General features: G+C 38.9%; 2 protein-coding genes across 2 annotated transcripts in view; both read right to left on the reverse strand.

Moving 5' to 3' along the window:
• Positions 1-1,116: 1,116 nt before the first annotated feature.
• On the reverse strand, positions 1,117-3,558 carry guca1b (guanylate cyclase activator 1B). The gene is made up of 4 exons (XM_063015463.1): positions 3,358-3,558; positions 2,510-2,659; positions 1,383-1,497; positions 1,117-1,244 (listed from the first exon to the last, which is right to left on the reverse strand). Exons 1-4 carry the CDS (start codon positions 3,556-3,558, stop codon positions 1,117-1,119), a joined length of 594 nt encoding a protein of 197 aa, XP_062871533.1.
• Positions 3,559-19,939: 16,381 nt separating this feature from the next.
• LOC134333600 (kelch domain-containing protein 8B-like) overlaps positions 19,940-22,556 on the reverse strand; it is a 109,465-nt gene continuing 106,848 nt past the window's right edge. The window contains exon 5 of the mRNA XM_063015655.1: positions 19,940-20,136. Coding sequence (XP_062871725.1) covers positions 19,940-20,136 — 197 coding nt within the window. The remainder of the gene's footprint in view (positions 20,137-22,556) is intronic.

The raw sequence follows: 22,556 nt of genomic DNA on the forward strand, positions 1-22,556 counted from the left end.
ATGAATTATGTTTATATGCTTATACTGTATGTTAACTCAAATAAAAAAAATGCCTAATTACTAAAATAATATTATATTGCTTTGTGCTATACCATACTTTTAATGTTGTTTTTGTTAACTGACACCTTGCAAAAACAAGAAACTAAATCCAGTGAAAAGAAAATTTTATTGCGTAAATAAATTTGTACATATAGCAACTTGGAAAGATCTTTAATGCAATTAAACTTGTTGCTTGTCCTCGTAATTCCTTGTTATTAATTAAACATAGAAGATTACTTCTCTGTGCCAATATTAAATGGCTAATCTGATTGAACTTTTGATGGTCAGACTCTATCTACAATTTTAAGTTTTACAGGCTATAAGGGCTGTCATGCAAGAAAGATCCAGAAGTTAATTGCTGATCAAGTGGAGAAAGAAAAGCAGGAGCTGATGCAAAAGTTGCTCAGCTGTGGACAGTTTCACATTTACAGACAGTAGATGGTTTTAATTTTTCCTTGGTGACAGTATGGGATTTCTTTTTTTCCTTGCCAAAAGTCCACTATTCTGTGGAATTTTACTGGACATAGTCAAACTAGCCCTATTCACATAAGCACAGAATAGTGACCATATGTAATGGTGGTAATCATTATTACTCTGCCAGTTTTTGGCCCTATAATTTGACTTAAAAATATACACATTTAACCTTGTCATAACTACTCATCCATAAATTATATTACTAATACACAAATAATGTTTTTATTCAAGTACATATTCAAATATATACAAACACAAAATTCATTGTGTCAAAAAATTATTTTTAAACTTACCACAATATGAAGATTTTATTCAATCATTTTTAGTTGAATGAAATGAAGTAGAATGTATAATATTACCCTTGTGTAGAGGAACAGAATCATAACATGATAAATATGTTGCTTATAAAGAATGACATATAAACAAACTGTTTGGGGAAAAAGAAAATACTTTTTGTGCATGCTTCTGTAGCATTAAAATGCTTATGGTTGCATTTTGCACTACTGCACAGTCTTTTATCTGCAGAGCAAACAGAGCATTTGATAAATAACAACCTATGACCAGTTTGGGTGGTGTCATCATTCTGGAGAAATTGCCGGTGCTTCAGAAGTTGGCGCTTCTCCTTCGCTGCTCATTAATCCATTCTCCTGGGTTAACATCCATCTGAAGCATCTTCATGACCCACTTGTCACGCCGTGCACCATCAACAAATTCATCCAAAGAAAGCTCTCCTATAGGAAGTGGGAACAAGCTTACAGTCACTCACTTTCTAAACAGCAAGGACAGATAATCAGAGAGTATGACATCCTTAGTTTAGATTGTTATTGCATAGTTTTTGTTGAGATTGTTTTGAAGATTCGTGAGCTTACCATCTCCATTCTCATCCACTAGCTCAAATATCCGGTCTACCACCTGGTCTGGGGTAAGCAGGTTACACTCCTCATCCAGCTCTCCATGGCATGCCTTTTTCATTCGGTAAATTGACTACAAAATCAGGTCAGATATTACAAACTGAAGGAGTCCATGAGAAACACACATAACACTGTAATCCTGTATTGATCATAAACTTTCTTACAAATACAAACTTGAGGTTTTTTTTTAAGCCCTAAATAACCGGTTCTGCCTTGAAATAACTCAACAGAGTAAACAAGGCGTTAAAAAAACCAAATAAACAAACAAAAGTATAAGGTATTGGACTGACAAAAGCCACTAGACTTCTGTGGGTCTTGGCATTGATTCTACAAGTTTCGGGAACTGAACTAAAGATAACACAATTTTATTCCATCAACTGGAGTTGAGGAGACTTGGAAAAACATTACCTGTTCTAATAACATACAAATGTCAGGGTCAGAATTTGGCATACACAGCATAAATCTATGGATCCAATGTGACTCAGCAGTTTATGTGGATGGTGTAAAGATGCTAAGATATTTTATTTAAATGGGGCATGGTTTAAATGCAACAGGTTATAAAAGTATAAAAGAACTAATTCCAGACTTTGTGCATCCCTTTATTATCACAATAAAAAAAAAAAACACTAATTCCAGCATGGTGATGAACCATGTAACAACTTTCAAAGTCATTTGGACAATATTTGTCCTGGTTAACTCAGACCTGCTCTGTATACAAGCCACAGGGCATGGTAGGCTGGTATTTGTCTAATTTATATTGGATAGTACACCTAAAAGTCCCTACACTAGATATATATAATCTTCTATTATATCATAAAAATGTTCACCAGCTCTGCAGTTACCAGTTAATGGGCTCTGCAGGCTAGAAGGTTAAATAAGCATCCTTCACCATGCAGTACTTTTATTTTAAAATGCCAGTGTTTCTCTCACATAACTAGGGTTGAGGCATGAATAATAATTTGTCAGTTTCACATTTTTACAGTTCAGCCTATTATATTTTTTTGCATATTTATCCTCCTAAACTGCACAGTAACGCTATAATCCCAGCAATAAATATTTAGTAGGCAGGACTATGATGTGATTACCTCCACAATTTCTTTCAGCTCTGTTTTGTCAATGCAGCCACTTCCATCCTTATCATACATTTTAAAAGTCCATTTCAGTTTGTGCTCCAGCTTGCCTCGCAAAACCAAGTTCAAAGCTGCAACATATTCCAGAAAATCAATGGTGTTGTCCTATAAAAGAGAAGAAAATGGTTCCTTGGTCTTCCAGATCTTGTCTTGATTTGCATAATTCCCATTATGTGATTTACATACAGTAATACAAAAGTATATAGTAAAAACAGTGTGATGGAAGTGCTTATAGCCACTCTCTACTTTGTAGGGATCAAATAGCTATAATTTTTGGATCATCACTTAGCTGATTAGAGAAGCCCGAGGCTTTTGAGTGTTAGAAAATTAATTATACTCTAGAGGTGTAATCAGCTGACAATTCCTTTTCAATTGCATCTGCATTTAAAGTGAGAAAATTGAAGGTTGTTAAAATTTTTGTCCAAGCCAATATTATTATTTTTTTTAGATTTTTTTTAGGTTACTGTGCTTAACATGTATTTCTCTTTTAAAATAGTTGCAGAGGTTGTGTTATGAAATTCTATATGCACAGCTGTTGTATGGTGAATATAAATCTAATTGTTGCAAGTGGTATGTCGTTACATGTTTATTTAATGGTAAAGTAACACCTATGATTTGGTCATCGATCTGTGATGACATGTGATGTTAGAGTCTAAGTTACAATGTCACAGGCCAACAGTTTTGACTATAAATTAATATCTTGGACTTCCAAGAACAGCCCTATCCTTTTATTATTCTTTTTTAATAAAACAAGTGTTCTGCAGCTTCAAAGTGTCTGCGTGAAGTTAAATTCCATTACTTACCCCATTTTTATCGAAAGCCCTAAACATGTTCTCTATGTAGTCTGCAGCCTCTTGATTGTCGGTTACACCAAAGAAGCTCTTGAATTCATGCTTGAAGAGGGTTCCACTTGGGCACTCCACCACAAATTTTTTATACCACTCTTGTAGTTCAGCAACATCGATCTCTCTATCGTCTGTCTCTTCACTGAGCCGCTGACCCATCACTCAAGTGACTTTTGAAAACAACTTCAGCTCTCAACCCAAAATGTTAACACTCATATTTGACCTTGCTCGAGCAAAAAGTTCTGTATGCCCATTCTAGGTTTGATCTTAAAAGCTAGGCAATATAAGTGCCACTTTGCAGCAGCCAAGATCTAAATGTGAGTATTTAGTGTTTTTCAGCGTTTTGAAAATAATTTACTAAAGCGTTACTGTAACCATGTAGTGATTATCCCTTACTGGCTTTGGATCTGGTACAAGGACAGAGGGTTTTGAATCACATGACCACAAGGATTATTCATAACATGTCCAGTTTAATTAGATCAGTCGGAGATCAAGAGAAGCTGTATGTAGTTCATAGTATTATTTAGGTCATGTTATTCCTAGAACAGTATGGTGGGAATAATAATATTGGGAAGATGAAGCAAACAATTGCATGTCTTAATGGCTATCCTTCAAAGGCACAAAAATCTTACTCCTAATTAGTGACCTTAGGCACACCCACTTCCAAAAGGGACATGAAATTAAGCATACTACCTCTCAGTCTTTATAGACTAGTTACTTTTTCTTTTAGACTGACAAATTCTGCCCTGCTAGAGATTACCCGGTCAAATGATATCACTATAAAAATATATCACTTCCTTTAAAACACTCATTAGGTGTGTGTCTGTCTCTTGATGTACAGGAACTGTTTTGTCTGAAAGCTAACTGGTGCTCCGGTTTAGTAAAACAACATTCTTTGTAGCATTTAATCTCATTTCATGGCAGTTTTATGGATGAACCTGGGTTTGACAGATAGCAGTACAATACCACCTGCTCAAATGAGTAGTAAACCAGTAACAGCCTGGAAGTGGCTGTTGTGAATAAAAGTTGATTCATGCAGTCATTACTAAAATCTTATGCAAATCCTTTTTAGAATAGTGGAAGCAGCACATGCTGTTTTAAAGCTTATGGTTTTGGAATACATTTAACCAAGTACAAATGAATTTTACATACACTTGTAAAGGTTGTAAAGGACATCATGACAGTCATGAGATTTTTAACTGTTCTTTATGGGGAATGAATGACTGAAACTCACTATTTTGTCCAAAATGAAGTTGTATTATTAATTTGGAGTTAAAGAATATTTCAAAATCTTTAACCTTTATAGTATGGCCTCCTTATTTATTGTCAGTAATTATAGTTAGTGACTTCTGTGTGTCCATATAAAGACAGCTAAAGAAGACCTAGGTAGTAAAGGTTATGGTGATATAAAGCTCACTGACTGCCCATACTTTTGTGGCTTAAGATTTACTATTTAAGTTGACAGGTTATTGTGATCTACTTTTTAAAAAGGTTTGCCTCATCATTTTTAAAAAACATTTGAAGCTTTTTTTTTTATGTGCTTCAGTTTCCTATATTGATATTCAGCATTACAGGGCAAGCGTCTGAAAAATCACACTAACCTTATTCTAATGATTTGCACGGAATGGTGTCAGCCAGGTTTATGTAGTCTGGACAATAGCTGCGGATGCCTCCAAGAGTTCATCAGTAAGTGTGGACCGATATCTAGATTTCATTATTTTCATGTGGGAAAAGGCTGATTCACACAAGTAGGTTGATTAAAAAATAGTCAAATATGTGGCACATTTTCTTACGTTTGGATATTTTTCCAAAATTGTCCAGCAGAGGCCCTTAACTTCATGTGAATGTCAGACTGTAGGGTTAAAATTTCTGTATGTAACATGAGATCTAAATATTGTCCATCAGCTTCTTCCATGTATGTATTAAACAGCGTCTTTGCAGTGGTTTTGCCGGAATTGATCCATTTTTGGTTTCTCTGTGCTTGGTAGTGCACTCATCTTCACAAACAGTGAAGGTTACAAAAGGAAAAATGCAAAAAAATGGCACAAACTGGCTACTGATGAATGAAAACTTTCTAGATTAGCTGTGCTTAAGGCCACCCCTGCTGTAGACAGTATCTCCTGTTTTCCAAAAGCTTTTATTGGTTTTAAAGCTTTTTTGGTGGCTCTTAGATTACTTATGACCATTCTCTCAGCATAAGTCAAGTTTAGTTTCAGATTGTTGTATGAATATTTTTGTCCCAGCATGTTTTTAGAAAAGCCACAAACTTTTATAATGTTTTTAATGATACTGACAGGTCATGGTCAGGTGTTTATTCTGATATATTTGTCGACATTGTACATTTACAGCATTTAACAGACATTTTTCTCCAGAGTGATTTACAGATGTTTCCTTATTGTAGTACAAACTGACAACTGTAGAGTAATGCTTTGCACTATGCTCTAACCACTACTTTACTTAATTCTTTATACATTGGTAACAATTTGGATGTCCACATGAATGTTTTTTTCCCCCTAAATATATATTTTATCCTTCATGAGGTTAGGATAATATAAGCTAACTGGCAGCAGTGACATATTGCCTACTGCTTAATTTTTAGAAGCACCTGTCTTGCTGTCATGGTTGATGCAATATAATGCAATGCAATGCTACATTAAATTTTTAAGCCCGCAGGCACAGTTCACAAGCCTTGAGCACTTTCATATGCAATTATTGCAGAAATATTCAGCCTCCCTCACCTTAAGGGTAATATTGTGATGTGTATAGAATTGAATGAAAATAAACAACAAGAAGTCTCAGTAAACAGAGAAAGAAGATTTATTGATACATAAAAGTTATTTTGTTAAGTTCACATCATTTTGGGTTTAAATGGAAAAAAATATATATAGTTTTAGATAAATGTCCATATGCTCTGTCAGTAAGTTTTAACAAGATTTTGACACCACTGTTGTGGAATCTTCGCCTATTTTTTTTGGTGTAAAGCTTCCAGCTCAGTTAAGTATGATGGCTTTCTTGCTGTAACAGCTCTCTTTAAATCCTGCCAAAGCTTTTCTATAGGATTTAAATCTGGAGACTGAGAAGACTACTTGTGGATATTTCAAGACTGTCCCCAACTAAGCTTTGGTTGAATCGTAATTGTGCTTTGGATCACAGGATTATGAAGGTTTACAGTCACTCAAGTAAGATTGCCAATTCTTGAAGCAGAGAAACATCCCCACATCATCGCTGACCCTCCATGTTTGACTTTAAAGATATTATTCTTCTGGTCATAAGCCTTTCCTGCATCAGACCAACCACTGATCCATTTGGCCAAACAGTTCCTTCCAACCAGTGGATCTTCACTCCATATAACTTCGTAGTAGAACTCTGTAGGCCATTCCAAATTCCTTCTGTTGTATTTCAGTCAACCCTTTCTGAGCTTTGTGGTCAATAGTGGTGTGCGTTGTGGAGTCCGGCCATGAAGTCCTTGGCTGTTAAGTTATCTTCGTATGGTAATGTAGCTCTGCAAATAAGGTTTAGAGTTATGAATTGTTATTTACTTTGTAGAAGTATTGGAAAAGCTTTGTATGATGATGTCCTTGGGCTGCTCCCATTAGGGGTGGCAACAGCAGATCATTTATGGGCATATTTATATAGTTTAGAGAAAACTCGAAAATCCTGATTTTACTTCGTCATTATGGAACATTAAGTGTGGATTGATTGGTTAAAATGGCAATTAAATGAATTCAAAATCAAATCCACAATTCAGTAATGTGTGCAAAAAGTCAATGAATAATTACTGAACTCCCTGTATATACTGTATATACACACACACACACACCGACCGATCCAATATATTGCAGCATTCTATTCATGGGCCTGTGCATTACAGAGACCTATTCCAATATGCTGACTGCATATTTCATGGGGATAAGCTCTCTTACCCTAGAACTGTCAGGGCCATCCAGAATGCTATTAGGGAATTCCATTATGAGATTACTACACATGACTATGGCAGAAATAGAAAGGAGGAAAACAGACTTTAGTAGCTCACCTAAACATGGCAGCAGTTTTACCAAAAGCTACAATATATACCAAGTGGTACTGTCCAAAGTATTTGGACACATATCCATTAGCTTTTTGGACATTCCATTCCAAAGCATTAATATGGAGTTACCCCCCAACTGTAGCTTTACCATCCTGCACTTTTTTCTCGAAAGGATGTCTTTGGAGATTTGTGTCGTCAGTCAAACAGGCTTTTGTAAGGTTAGGCGTTAACGTTGGAGAAAAAAACCTGGCTGGCACTTACCATTCCAGTTCATGCCAGAGTTATGATCAGGGCTCCATGCAGGCTACTAGAGTTCTTTCAGACCAAACTTTCAGAAACAGTCTTTCTGAAATGTATTTTATGTAATTGATTGTATACAGCTGTTAGGAATGGTTGAGGCTGAAACTACTGAACTTAATATTTCGGAGGGTTGTCCACATACTTTTAGTCATATAGTGTAAACAAATTTTGTGGATGCCTGATAACCAAAAAGCATGTTCAAATAATATTCACTAATGTACAATTGGTTCATATCCCTAAAAATTGGATCCTGTAATTGTATTCCTTTTGGGCCTGTCTAAAAATTAAACTACGCCCTTGTTAACATACGCTAAATTATTCAAATGCCCACCCAAAGATGATGTCTTAGTAACATCTCTGCTGACAAGTATATGTAAACTTTTGACTTTAAGAGTAAAAAAACCGTGTTATTTAGAAATATTTTTGTGAAGGTTTGTGTTTAACATTTTCATTTTCATAGTGTTCAAGTGTTTACTGGTTAATTTGCTCTTTTAGGTGGTCCTAGCAATCCTACGGCAATTCAGTTAGCAATCGGTTAGACAAAATGTCCAAGATGTTGAAGTCTAAAGCAGTTAAAAACACTACTCGGGTAGCTGAGTTTGGAAAACCAACTCTGTGGACGCAGGAGGGGGTGGGTAGGTGGTTGTGGTTTGGGGTGTCAAAACATGGACGAGTTTTACAGTCAACCGTTAAGGTAGGCTGTACTGTGTATTGTAGCTTCCATTTAGTCTGTGATTCAATTTATGTCGTGAAATGTGGCACTTTACTGTAAAAATCAGTGAAATCTGTGATTTTTGAAAAACGAGGTCCGTGTTATAAAGCAAATTTCCCCATGAATTTAGTAGGACCCTATTTAACGTTATTATTAGGGTGCACTATTCAGAACTGTCCCTAGATGTCAGTGCTTCATAGGGTACAATGTAAAACAACGTGTCACTGTTTTCTGGGTACGAGATGGTGTTTTGTTTTTAGTTATTCATTTATTCATTAATTCTTTAATTAATTTTCTCTTATTGATTTATCCTGGTCGGGGTCTGGCGTCACCTGGTAACACTGGGCACAAGGCAGGAACACTACTGGAGAGAAGCACACATACCCATTTATTTACCTACACTTACACTTAAAGCCTTTTTACAATAGCCAATCCAATCATGTTTTCAGACAACAATAATTTGCACATAATTTTTCACCTGTATTTAGTTGGACACATTACAAAGATATACAAATAATCCACAAAATACTGTTTGTCCAGTAGGTCTAGGATTCAATTCTTAAATAGTCATATACCATGCTTAGAGAATAAGACTATATACCCTACGTATATCCAACACTACCACTTGTACACCTTAACCCAGACAACAGATCAGGTCGTAATTGCTTCAGCAATGAAGATAAAAACCATCCAACCAATTTTTATTACCAAGTATACCAAGCCTGTAGACCATACATGGTTAAAACCACCAATTTCTTGCAATTTCGCATTGGAAAACGTCGTTCCTAAACTTAAATCATGCAACTGAGGGTGAACCTCAAGCCATCCTTGCTCATAAATGACTAAGCTTTTCACAGCTGCGTCTTTTGTACCCAATTGTTCCGTTTAGTACTTATCTACCTGGGGAAAGTTCCTAAATGTGTTTGTAATCATAGCACAAATCTACCAGTTTTACATTAGTCATGTCCCAATTTTTTGGAATGTATTAGAGGAATAAAATTAGGATTTGGTGTATATTTACAACAGTCAGTAAATTGGATAAAAATGACTGCTGGATAAATGACTGCATTTTTACTCTTTTTTTATTCCTTTGGGAATTGGTTTTATAAAACAAGCAAAACCATTATTTAGCATATATTATTTTGACAATTTAAGCAGTTCACCAAATAACTTAGGTAGCATAAAGGAGCACTCTGGTTGGTGCTAATAAATGATCAGGTATAACAAAACCCAGTGGCAACATGATCTGTCCTGTGCTCAGGATATGAAATGTACCAAAATGTCAGAGGCGGTTGCCAAGGTAATGAATAGAAATGGCCTTTTTATTATCTCATTTACACACCTTCACGTGGCAGAGACAAAACACTGTGATATTCACAGTTTAGTCCTATTTACAATACAATGTATCATAAATTACTGATCACACAGGCTGTCACTGTCTAATGAAGGGGAAAATGTAATGACAGATGATCCAATTATACATTTAATTGCTAGTCATATTTACATAGACAGGGCTAATATTGCTAAATATGTCAATGCCAAAGAGCAAGAAAAATAGACAAGCACGGAATTTTAGCCCACATGAATACACTGTGGTACAGATTTGATACAGTGCTAAATTTAGTTACTAGTTACCTTGAATGTAAGGGGAACAGGTGCTTTTCTACCATCAGTGGTGTATCTGCATTTGTTCTATTTTTTTAATTACATTTAGAAAGCATCACAGGTTCATTTCAGTTGTTTCTGATTTGTTTTAGGTAACTCATGCCTGACAGGTGCAAACATGTTTATGTAAATGCAGCCAAACACAAGTGTAATGAGTAGGAACTATTAATTTGATTCATTCAGTAAGCTTGTAAAAAACAATCAAAGGGCCAGTTAAAAAAAATCAAGGGCTAGATCTGGCCTGGAGGCTGTTTAAGTATTCTGACATACAGATGATATTTTATAGCCCAATGTAATGGCATATAGTGTTCTCTTTATGTGTCTTGGGTGTCATTAAGCAATGGCAACCACAAGGGATTATGAGTATGGCTAGTTTTAAAATATCTGATAGTGGATATCAGTTATAAATAATTAACTGGGTCTGTACGTTTATTGTAGGGCTTTGACTAAGTCTTTGGAAGCTAAAATGGGCCGGGCTCACCACCTGAGCCAAGCTTCGTATGATAATTGTCAATTAGTAAAAAGCATCTAACTTTAAGATCACGATTGTGCAAACTACATCTGTTGAGGTACGTGGGTGCATCAATGCCCATGGTATAAGTGATTTGCATATGTAAGCTTGTACTGGGATTGTAGACTTGCTGCCATCAAGGTGATGTCTAGGTTATTTTAGGAAGACAATACCATGCCTTGGCTGGCCCACCTGAAATCCAAATCAGCCTCCTATTGAAAATTTTTGGCGTGTCATGAAGAGGAGAATCAGACAAGGGCAACCATAGACTGGCAGCTGAAGTCTTGTGTCAAGCAAGAATGGGCAAAAAATTCACTCACAAAACTGCAACGAATAGTAATTTTAGTTCCCAAGTTTGGTCAGTGAAAATATAAGAAATCTTTTCTATTTCAGTTAAATTAAGGTTTAGGAGAGCAAACAAATCACAGATTCTTGTTTCAATTGCATTTTACAAAATGTCCAAATGTTTCTAATAGGGTTTGTATATTTAGAAGTAAAGAATTTGATATTTTTGGCTATTGACACATTGCTCCAGGTCATTTGTCCTATAAATATTAGCCTTAAAGATCAGACATGACTACAGAGTCATAAATTCAAGCAATAACTAGCTAGGCAGCAAGGTAACAAGACATGAAAACAATTTTCTGATGTCCTACAAAGGCCCATGGCAACATTTGAAGATGTTTTGGTGGCTTCTGCTTCATCTATAATGGATAGCTGTGACATTTGAGCACAATCCATTTGTTACATTTCTGTGTGCCAGGGAGATTCATCCATGCTGTGGGACACGCAGTGTGGCTGCAGTTACATTATGAGAAATAAATTAGGTAAAGAAGAAAAACAGTAAAACAAGATTGGACAGCAATGTTTGAATCTTTTATTAGAGGAGTCATAGTAGAGGCACTATCTCACATATATAGGCACTGAACCACCGGACTGAAGCTGCTGGCACAAACCTGCTTGGATCCTTGTTATTCCAGAGTGCTGCCAGCAACCATGCCAGTCTAGCTTTCTGTGTGATATGCATTTAGAATCTGCACTCATTTTATTGGGTGCAATGGTGGTCTATTTCGGACTAATAAGGCAAAAGGCAGTAACTGTGTTATGTTGTCAAAATGATATTGATTGTTTTGTGTATTTGATTAAAAAACACACTTTAAACCAACAATTGACCCTTTTTTATAATTATGTACCTATTCTGCAAATGGCCAGGCAGCAGGTAGACTGTTGCAGTGGTCTTATATACTTGCTTTATAGCATATATTAAAAAATATATATATATACTGATCAGCCATAATCCTTGTTTCTACACTCACTGTCCATTTTATCAAATCCACTTACCATATACTCCACTTACCTGTTCTTCAATGGTTAGGACTCTCCCAGGACCACTACAGAGTAGGTATTATTTGGGTGGTGGATCATTCTCAGCACTGCATTGACACTGACATGGTGGTGGTGTGTTAGTGTGTGTTGTGCTGGTATGAGTGGATAAGACACAGCAGTGTTGCTGGAGTTTTTAAACACCTCACAGTCACTGCTGGACTGAATATCCAACCAACAGCGCCCCGTGGGCAGCATCCTGTGACTTCTGATGAAGGTCTAGACGATGACCAACTCAAACAGCAGCAACAGATGAGCGATCGTCTCTGACTTTACATCCACAGTGAGTGGACATGGAATTTAAAAACTCCAGCAGCACTGCTGTGTCTGATCCACTCATACCAGCACAACACACACTAACACACCACCACCATGTTATTGTTACTGCAGTGCTGAGAATGATCCACCACCTAATTAATACCTGCTCTGTGGTGGTCTTGTGGGGGTCCTGACCATTTAAGAACAGGGTGAAAGCAGGCTAAACAAGTATGCAGAGAAACATATGGACTACAGTCAGTAATTGAAGATCTACAAAGTGCTTCTATATGGTCGAGCTGATAAAATGGACAGTAGGTGTAGAAACAAGGAGGTGGTTTTAATGTTATGGCTGATCGGTGTATTTCATATTACCGACTCCAGAACATGCTGTGTTCTTTTTGGGTCTTCAGACGTCTTAATGGTTCATTGTTCCTTTAATTGTATCCATCTATCCTAATACTGCTGGCCGTCTTATTCCTCTTTTACCTTCAACTCTTTCAAGCACCACTTATCTAAGCGCCCTGACCAGATAGCAGGAGTGACCTTTGCAGCGGCAATGAGAGGATAATTTATTCGGTTGTCCGACCCTCATAAATGATCAATTGTGTCTGTAGAGCACATGACCAGGCCAGTGGCCAGACTGCTGCACTGGGTCACAACTGAAAATCAAATAGTGATTCAAATAGTTTTTCGATGTCTAAATTAGTTAGTTAGTTAATGCATTTATGTAGTCTGGCCAACTTTATGTCAACATAAAGCTTAAGAATCATTGTTATATATATTTAACAGCTGTTGGAGTAAATAGTACAGATAGTACTTATGGACTGTTTAGCACACTGTACCACTTTGTAGCACAAATGCTGTATGCATCAGCATTCAATAAATGAAAGTGGAAACATTATTCATGTTACACATAGATGTTATGTGTGAATCTGGCCTTACTGCCTTCTGCCTTAGTAGGACAGTGTTACTGTAGGTACAGTATACTCATATACTGTCAAACAAAAACATATTACATTCAATTTTTGTTCCAGTATTTCTTCACGCCACAGTTTGACAGCATTAAGACCTTGTTAAAAATGACAACCAATACCAAATGAACATGAATCCATGTTTAAATTTTGCACAACGATATTTAAGAAGACACTAGACCACTTTTCTACAATTTGTTACACAAGCCTACTGAACTCTGATTCTAAATTTGAGGGCATCATCCTGACGCCAGCGCTGCTCGTTACAGCTCCTGCACATGCTGTAAAGTGGGACGCTGCTGATCTGCTTGTGTAATGTGATGAATCGAACCCGAGTCGAGTGGTGGTCTTCATAAATTGCCCGGGTATAAAAAAAGTGTCGCCTTTCTGTTCAAGTACAAATAAATGGTTGAATAAGTAGTACATGTAGTCTTTATAAACAGCAAGACTGGTTGGTTGAAAATTGCTTTAGGTTTGATTGTCAGAGTGTATGAGCATGTCAGAAACAATGTCCTGATATCATACTCAAAAATGTAGGATTATTAGTAACATGGTAGCCAGATAACCTTAGAATTAATTTATATTTATAATTTCTATTACAAAAAAGCTGTAAGAGGAGGGTGTGATATTAATATAGCTTTTATAATAAAGTGTGCAGTGAGTACAGGCTTAGCAATAACAGTCCTGGTAATGGGAACAGCACAATATTAGAGGATACCACCTGACACCTGATACTGACCAAGCAGACCATCTCTGCTCAACCCTTTCAAACATTTCTGCTGCACACCATGTTGTTTTATTATTTCTAATGAGGCACAAATCTGGAAATCTGTAGACTAGTATGTAATTGTAGTAACACATTAAATACTGCACAATAATTCAGTTATACAGAGGGATTATCTCTAATTGGGGGTCCTCTTTGGCAGGTATTTTTAAATAGCACACAGACCCTTCTACGCTATACAAGCATGGCATACCTGACATCATCATCATCATCAGCAGCAGCCGTATTCTAGCACAACCTGCACTTACACGCCAAATACGATGTCAAAACACAGCATCAGAGAGAAAGGACAAAGCCAGAACCACAACTCTGTAGTAAAAGGGGAACAATAATAATCGGTCACTTGACTGATGAACAAAACAGGTAGACCAACTAAACACTAAGCACTGTGCTAATTCACTTCTCCAGACTATACATTCACCACAGTGAAATATGCATGACATAGAAGAAAGAAACATGACCACAATCACAGCAGCACAACTTCACAATTTGTGTTCCCTGTTAGAGATTTAGTGGGGTAAATATTCAATACCTACATTAGAAGTTCTGGACCTTTATACCCAGGGGTTCTCGAGCTTTTTTTGGCCAGTGACCACAACATCACTGCCTGCCCAAAAAATGTATTTCAGTATATCACTTTAATGAGGTAACATTTAAGTATTTTCTTACCAATTTTACCAAACTGTTTATTACAGTTGTTTGTATATACTGATCAGCCATAACATTAAAACCACCTCCTTGTTTCTACACTCACTGTCCATTTTATCAGCTCCACTTACCATATAGGAGCACTTGTAGTTCTACAATTACTGACTGTAGTCCATTTTTTTCTCTACATGCTTTTTTAACCTGCTTTCACCCTGTTCTTCAGGACCACTACAGAGTAGGTATTATTTGGGTGGTGGATCATTCTCAGCACTTGAAGTGACAATGACATGGTGGTGGTGTGTTAGTGCTGGTATGAGTGGATAAGACACAGCAATGCTGATGGAGTTTTTAAACACCTCACTGTCCCTGCTGGACTGAGAATAGTCCACCAACCAAAAATATATCCAGCCAACAGCGCCCTGTGGGCAGTGTCCTGTGACCTCTGATGAAGGTCTGGAAGATGACCGACGCAAACAGCATCAATAGATGAGCGATCGTCTCTGAAGAACAGGGTGAAAGCAGGCCAAAAAGGTATGTAGAGAAATAGATGGACTAGAGTCCAGTCAGTAATTGTAGAACTGCAAAGTGCTCCTACTGTATACGGTAAATGGAGCTGATAAAATGGACAGTGAGTGTAGAAACAAGAAGGTGGTTTTAATGTTATGGCTGATCGGTGTATATTGTAACTCAGCACATGCAGATTGATAAATTTGACAGATCACTTTTTAGTAGTTGGTATTGTCATGGCCATCAGAGGAACTGTAATTTAAATAAATAGTCAACAAATGTCATTGATCTGCTTAGAACTCCATAGCTTTCATTGCAGGCAACTCTAGTCAAGGTCCCATTCCCCAAGGTTGAGAACCACTGACCTTCACTGTCGAACAAAAATGGTATTGAACAGGTAAATATTATTTTAAAACATTTCCCAGATTGCACAACATCAATTAATCTGGGATGATGATGTTGTGCACATGCTTCCCCTAAGACATGTGGAGCCTGGTATTTCTTCTAAGTGCCACCTGTCATGTACATGACCTCTGAACCACATGAAATTGGCTGTTGTTGATTTAATCAATACCACCCTTACATCAAGAAAGCAAAGCCATTTATGCTGTCTCTGACTGCCCCAGCCACAAAGTACACATACATTTAGCTCTACAAGGTACAACAATATAAACTATTCATTCATTCATTCATTTTTACTGATTTGCAGTACAGGAATGCACCAATGCCAGAGCAATGAATTGAACCTTGGGTGGAAGGTCCTTGGGTAGCAAATCTACTGGCTGGGGATGGGGGAGGTTGGTGTACTGCCATTCATATCAACAACTTATGGGACACTGACTGATCCTAACATTACACAAAGCTAGTAAGTGGAACATGTTACTTTATAATTTCACATTAACGGGACATTTTGAGTATTTCTGAATATTTTTTGGGGGGAATATCTATTTTGTTTACATGTTTACAGCCTTGAAATGCACTCTTGACAATGGACCACTCTATTGCTGGGCATCACTTATATCGATTCAAATTTACTTCCATGTCAACCTAAAGTCAATTATGTACCTTAATCATAGTTCTTATTTTCTATATTTAGAGTCTATCTACAAACATGGTTTTGGAACTGAGAGGAAATCATACATACTTGCAAAATGTCACACAGTAGCCAAGGGTAAGGGCAGAATTTTTGCTATTTAATACTTTGACCTTTACCAGTTTAGTACCATTTTTTTCTGACAGTGCAGTAAAAGTAAAAGTAAAAGCAATTATCTGCTCTATTTAAATCCCTACCAGAAATAATGCAATTACCAGGGTCTCCAGAAAATGAAATCAGAATATAGGTTATGTTGCTTCTTCTCTGGCTCTAATATATATTTTGCTAATTTTGATTAAAACACATAGAAAAAGAGGTATATTTCTTCCATTACTTCATTCATACATTTATTGCTGCCTCCTGTTAATCCTGGTGGCTGCTGCATCCTGTCAAACCCTTATACACTTCTGTTATCAGCTGTCTGTCATCAGCTAAATGTGGCATGCTGTAAAAGCCTACAGGCTGCAGAGTATCACAGTTCTATCCTTACTGACATGTACATCCAAACAAACATGGTGTTTTGGGCGAGACTGGCTTTGATCAACACATTTTCAAATATGTCATGTGGAATCATTTGAACACATCCACACAAATTATGTTTGAGATACCCACACCTACACAACGACGATCGTGAGGCAGCAGAATGCCTTAGAGCAGTTGTTCTCAGACTAAGGCGTAGTCCACGCTTATTTGGCAAGGCAGAGGGACATGATTCTGTGACTGAGCCACGCCGCTGATCTCCATGACAGGTGGGCTTGTTACAACTATGAAATGCAATAACCTTGCTGTCCAAAAAGCTGGACTTATCTGTCAATAAAACATTATCAAAAGAATGCTTGTACATGGGCGGCACGGTGGCTAAGTGGGTAGCACTGTCGCCTCACAGCAAAAAGGTCCTGGGTTTAATCCCCAGGCGGGGCGGTCCGGGTCCTTTCTGTGCGGAGTTTGCATGTTCTCCCCGTGTCTGCGTGGGTTTCCTCCGGTAGCTCCGGTTTCTTCCCACAGTCCAAAAACATGCAGTCAGGTTAATTGGAGACACTGAATTGCCCTATAGGTGAATGGGTGTGTGTGTGTGTGTATGTGTGTCTGCCCTGCGATGGACTGGCGCCCCGTCCAGGGTGTTACTGTGTGCCTTGCGCCCATTGAAAAGCTGGGATAGGCTCCAGCACCCCCCGTGACCCTAATCCAAGAGGCTTGTACATTATCCAGATGATTTTTTTGCTAATGGAATTCTTTTAGCAGGCCAGCCACTCCTTATTGACATAATGCTCTCACTGTGATACAGTGGAGTCCTAAAGCCTTAGGGATGTCTTAGAAACCAGCTAAATGTATTTTGACAACATCGCTTTTGGAATTTTCATAGATTTTAAGGTTACTGCTTCACTTTGATCATGAGGTTCAAAATAGGGGAGATTTTATTCCACAGGGTTGGATGAAATCAAGTCGTCCTGAGTTTTGTAAGATCACCTGGCTTACCAAATAGATTTGGTGAACTGGTGCGTAACCAAAAGGGCAATTCTTTTCCCCCAATGGTAATATGCGTGTTGCATAATGTTGTTCATTACATAAATAAAACTGTAATACTAATTGTTTTTACTCTATTTTACTTGATTTATCAAACTGAAATCATTCCGTTTAACAGAAAGCAGAGGCAATCGTAAAGCCTCATAAATCGTAAATAATTATAATTTTTACACCATGGTACATGACTACATCATTGATGTAAGCTCACTTAATATGCCAGGAGCCTCCCTACCCTGCTCACACACATTAACTGATCTTAACCTCATCCTCTACACCGAAACCCCAGCCTATCATATAACATTTAGTTTCTGATAAGTGTGAACCCCTCATTACAAACTCCAATGAGCACACAGACCTCTTTTCACTTAATCATGGTAAAAAGCACCAGTGAAGCATATATGATGCATATGTAATAATGCTACACTGATCAGCCATAACATTAAAACTACCTCCTTGTTTCTACACTCACTGTCCATTTTATCAGCTCCACTTACCATATAGAAGCACTTTGTAGTTCTACAATTACTGACTGTAGTTTATCTGCTTCTTTGCATGCTTTGTTAGCTCCCTTTCATGCTGTTCTTCAATGGTCAGGACTATTATTTGGGTGGTGGATCATTCTCAGCACTGCAGTGACACTGACATGGTGGTGGTGTGTTAGTGTGTGTTGTGCTGGTATGAGAGGATAAGACACAGCAATGCTGCTGGAATTTTTAAACACCTCACTGTCACTGCTGGACTGAGAATAGTCCACCAACCAAAAATATCCAGCCAACAGCGCCCTGTGGGCAGCGTCCTGTGACCACTGATGAAGGTCTAGAAGATGACCAACTCAAACAGCAGCAATAGATGAATGATCTTCTCTGACTTGACATCTACAAGGTGGACCAACTAGGTGGGAGTGTCTAATAGAGTGGACAGTGAGTGGACACGGTATTTAAAAACTCCAGCAGCGCTGCTGTGTCTGATCCACTCATACCAGCACAACACACACTCACACACTACCACCATGTCAGTGTCACTGCAGTGCTGAGAATTATCCACCACCTAAATAATACCTGCTGAAAGCAGGCTAAAACGGTATGTAGAGAAACAGATGGACTACAGTCAGTAATTGTAGAACTACAAAGTGCTTCTATATGGTAAGTGGAGCTGATAAAATGGACAGTGTGTGTAGAAACAAGGAGGTGGTTTTAATGTTATGACTGATCAGTGTATGAGTGTGTGCATGCAAAAAATGTGGATGTGTGGAGACCTAATAGTACTGTGTTCTGATCTGAGCATCTACTTAACAGCAATCACCGGTCCCATTGTTCAGCTCCCCTCTCAAAAGCAGCATCCATATTTTTAAAAGACCAGACTGCACGGACATGTAATTATACCATGCTGCTCACATCTACACAAAAGTTGCCTCAAATTAGCTCACGGAAACAGTCAGTTGTCATGCCAACTGCTCATTTAGAGGGTATAACGTTTTGTGTTTTAAATACGCCACCTTTAAAAAATGATGCACACAGGGCTCTGGCGCTTCTCTGAAAAGACTAGGGCTGAGCAAGGTTGACGTCTGGCTGTCTAGTTTTGATCTTACTGTCTCCGTTAATGGTACAAACTGACCCCATGCTACAGCCCAGGCATCGGTTATGAACCGTTAGCATCCCGTTCTTCTCGTTCTAAGAATAATATGTGCTGAATTTCACACATGCATGGCTGTGAAGATACAAAGACATACGCCTCCACTCCTGCAAAGATCCATGCTGTCTCTGCTTTTCCTCTAATGTAATAAAAAAGTGCTAAATGTGCTACTGCAGGCGCACTCTGCGGCAGCACGCTGGATATGGCCCTAAGTTCCTTAGAATTTCGCCAGAAAAGTACCCTGCTTTGATTGTGGAAAAAAAACTATACAGCTGAAAGACATCTGTACCTCTGTCTGTCTAGGTTTGTGTGTACAGAGATTTTTTTTTGCTTGCTTGTCAGAGACTTCAAAGTCTTTAGTCCATCCAGAGACAAATGCTGCTGTCCAGACCGCTGGAGACTGTCTGCACTGAAACATCAGCAGTGTGTGGGAGAACGAGAACGACGCAGGCATTGCAGAGCTCTGCGGTATGATCTCACGGCTGTCCAGCACTGGGAACGTCGTTAAAAGTGAATGTTTGTGTATCAGACGCTTTCTTGAAAACACAACGCCTCCACGGCGTTGCTGGGCCCTTGGGATACACCTCCGATAAGAAAGAGCATGTTGTGGGTCTGTAGCGGGGTACAGGAACAGCGTGGGGTGGGAAGTGGAGCCACGGCTTCCCATTTCCTCTTCACGTGGTTATAGCTCTCTACTGAGGACAGCGGTGACGGCTGGTTACCTGAGTCAACACAAAAACACACACAGTGTCAACACAAGTGTAAACAGATGATCAGGAAAAAGCATAAAGCACAATTACAGGAACAGACAGTGAACCCTTTAAAATTAAATATTCATCAGGTCGGCAATCTGGTGGCACAGTGGGATATTCCGCTAGCACACCAGTGCTGGGATTCTGAACTCTCTGAGTTTGAATCTCAGCTCTGCTACCGCTCAACTAGGCACCCCCTAGCAGGCACAATTGTCAGTGTCTGCAGCAAACAAAACTGGCCTTGAGTCTTCTGGGTGGGAAAAAAACAGACTAAAAGGGGGGTGGGGGTAACATATATACACCGATCAGCCACAACATTAAAACCACCTCCTTGTTTCTACACTCACTGTCCATTTTATCAGCTCCACTTACCATATAGAAGCACTTTGTACTTCTACAATTACTGACTGTAGTCCATCTGTTTCTCTACATACTTTTTTAGCCTGCTTTCACCCTGTTCTTCAATGGTCAGGACCCCCACAGAGCAGGTATTATTTTGTTGGTGGATGATTCTCAGCACTGCAATGACACTGACATGGTGGTGGTGTGTTAGTGTGTGTTGTGCTGGTATGAGTGGATCAGACACAGCAGTGCTGCTGAAGTTTTTAAATACCGTGTCCACTCACTGTCCACTCTATTAGACACTCCTACCTAGTTGGTCCACCTTGTAGATGTAAAGTCAGAGACGATCGCTCATCTATTGCTGCTGTTTGAGTTGGTCATCTTCTAGACCTTCATCAGTGGTCACGGGACGCTATTGGCTGGATGTTTTCGGTTTGTGGACTATTCTCAGTGAGGTGTTTAAAAACTCCATCAGCGCTGCTGTGACTGATCCACTCATACCAGCACAACACACATTAACACACCACCACCATGTCAGTGTCACTGCAGTGCTGAGAATCATCCACCACCCAAATAATACCTACAGATGGACTACAGTCAGTAATTGCAGAACTACAAAGTGTTCCTATATGGTAAGTGGAGCTAATAAAATGGACAGTGAGTGTAGAAACAAGGAGGTGGTTTTACAGGATATACAGTGTATCACAAAAGTGAGTACACCCCTCACATTTCTGCAAATATTTCATTATCTCTTTTCATGGGACAACACTATAGAAATAAAACTTGGATATAACTTAGAGTAGTCAGTGTACAACTTGTATAGCAGTGTAGATTTACTGTCTTCTGAAAATAACTCAACACACAGCCATTAATGTCTAAATGGCTGGCAACATAAGTAAGTACACCCCACAGTGAACATGTCCAAATTGTGCCCAAAGTGTCAATATTTTGTGTGACCACCATTATTATCCAGCACTGCCTTAACCCTCCTGGGCATGGAGTTCACCAGAGCTGCACAGGTTGCTACTGGAATCCTTTTCCACTCCTCCATGATGACATCACGGAGCTGGTGGATGTTAGACACCTTGAACTCCTCCACCTTCCACTTGAGGATGCGCCACAGGTGCTCAATTGGGTTTAGTCCATCACCTTTACCTTCAGCTTCCTCAGCAAGGCAGTTGTCATCTTGGAGGTTGTGTTTGGGGTCGTTATCCTGTTGGAAAACTGCCATGAGGCCCAGTTTTCGAAGGGAGGGGATCATGCTCTGTTTCAGAATGTCACAGTACATGTTGGAATTCATGTTTCCCTCAATGAACTGCAGCTCCCCAGTGCCAGCAACACTCATGCAGCCCAAGACCATGATGCTACCACCACCATGCTTGACTGTAGGCAAGATACAGTTGTCTTGGTACTTCTCACCAGGGCGCCGCCACACATGCTGGACACCATCTGAGCCAAACAAGTTTATCTTGGTCTCGTCAGACCACAGGGCATTCCAGTAATCCATGTTCTTGGACTGCTTGTCTTCAGCAAACTGTTTGCGGGCTTTCTTGTGCGTCAGCTTCCTTCTGGGATGACGACCATGCAGACTGAGTTGATGCAGTGTGCGGCGTATGGTCTGAGCACTGACAGGCTGACCTCCCACGTCTTCAACCTCTGCAGCAATGCTGGCAGCACTCATGTGTCTATTTTTTAAAGCCAACCTCTGGATATGACGCCGAACACGTGGACTCAACTTCTTTGGTCGACCCTGGCGAAGCCTGTTCCGAGTGGAACCTGTCCTGGAAAACCGCTGTATGACCTTGGCCACCGTGCTGTAGCTCAGTTTCAGGGTGTTAGCAATCTTCTTATAGCCCAGGCCATCTTTGTGGAGAGCAACAATTCTATTTCTCACATCCTCAGAGAGTTCTTTGCCATGAGGTGCCATGTTGAATATCCAGTGGCCAGTATGAGAGAATTGTACCCAAAACACCAAATTTAACAGCCCTGCTCCCCATTTACACCTGGGACCTTGACACATGACACCAGGGAGGGACAACGACACATTT

The sequence above is a fragment of the Trichomycterus rosablanca genome, chromosome 19 (assembly GCF_030014385.1).
Source record: "Trichomycterus rosablanca isolate fTriRos1 chromosome 19, fTriRos1.hap1, whole genome shotgun sequence".
In the NCBI taxonomy this organism is placed as follows: domain Eukaryota; kingdom Metazoa; phylum Chordata; class Actinopteri; order Siluriformes; family Trichomycteridae; genus Trichomycterus; species Trichomycterus rosablanca.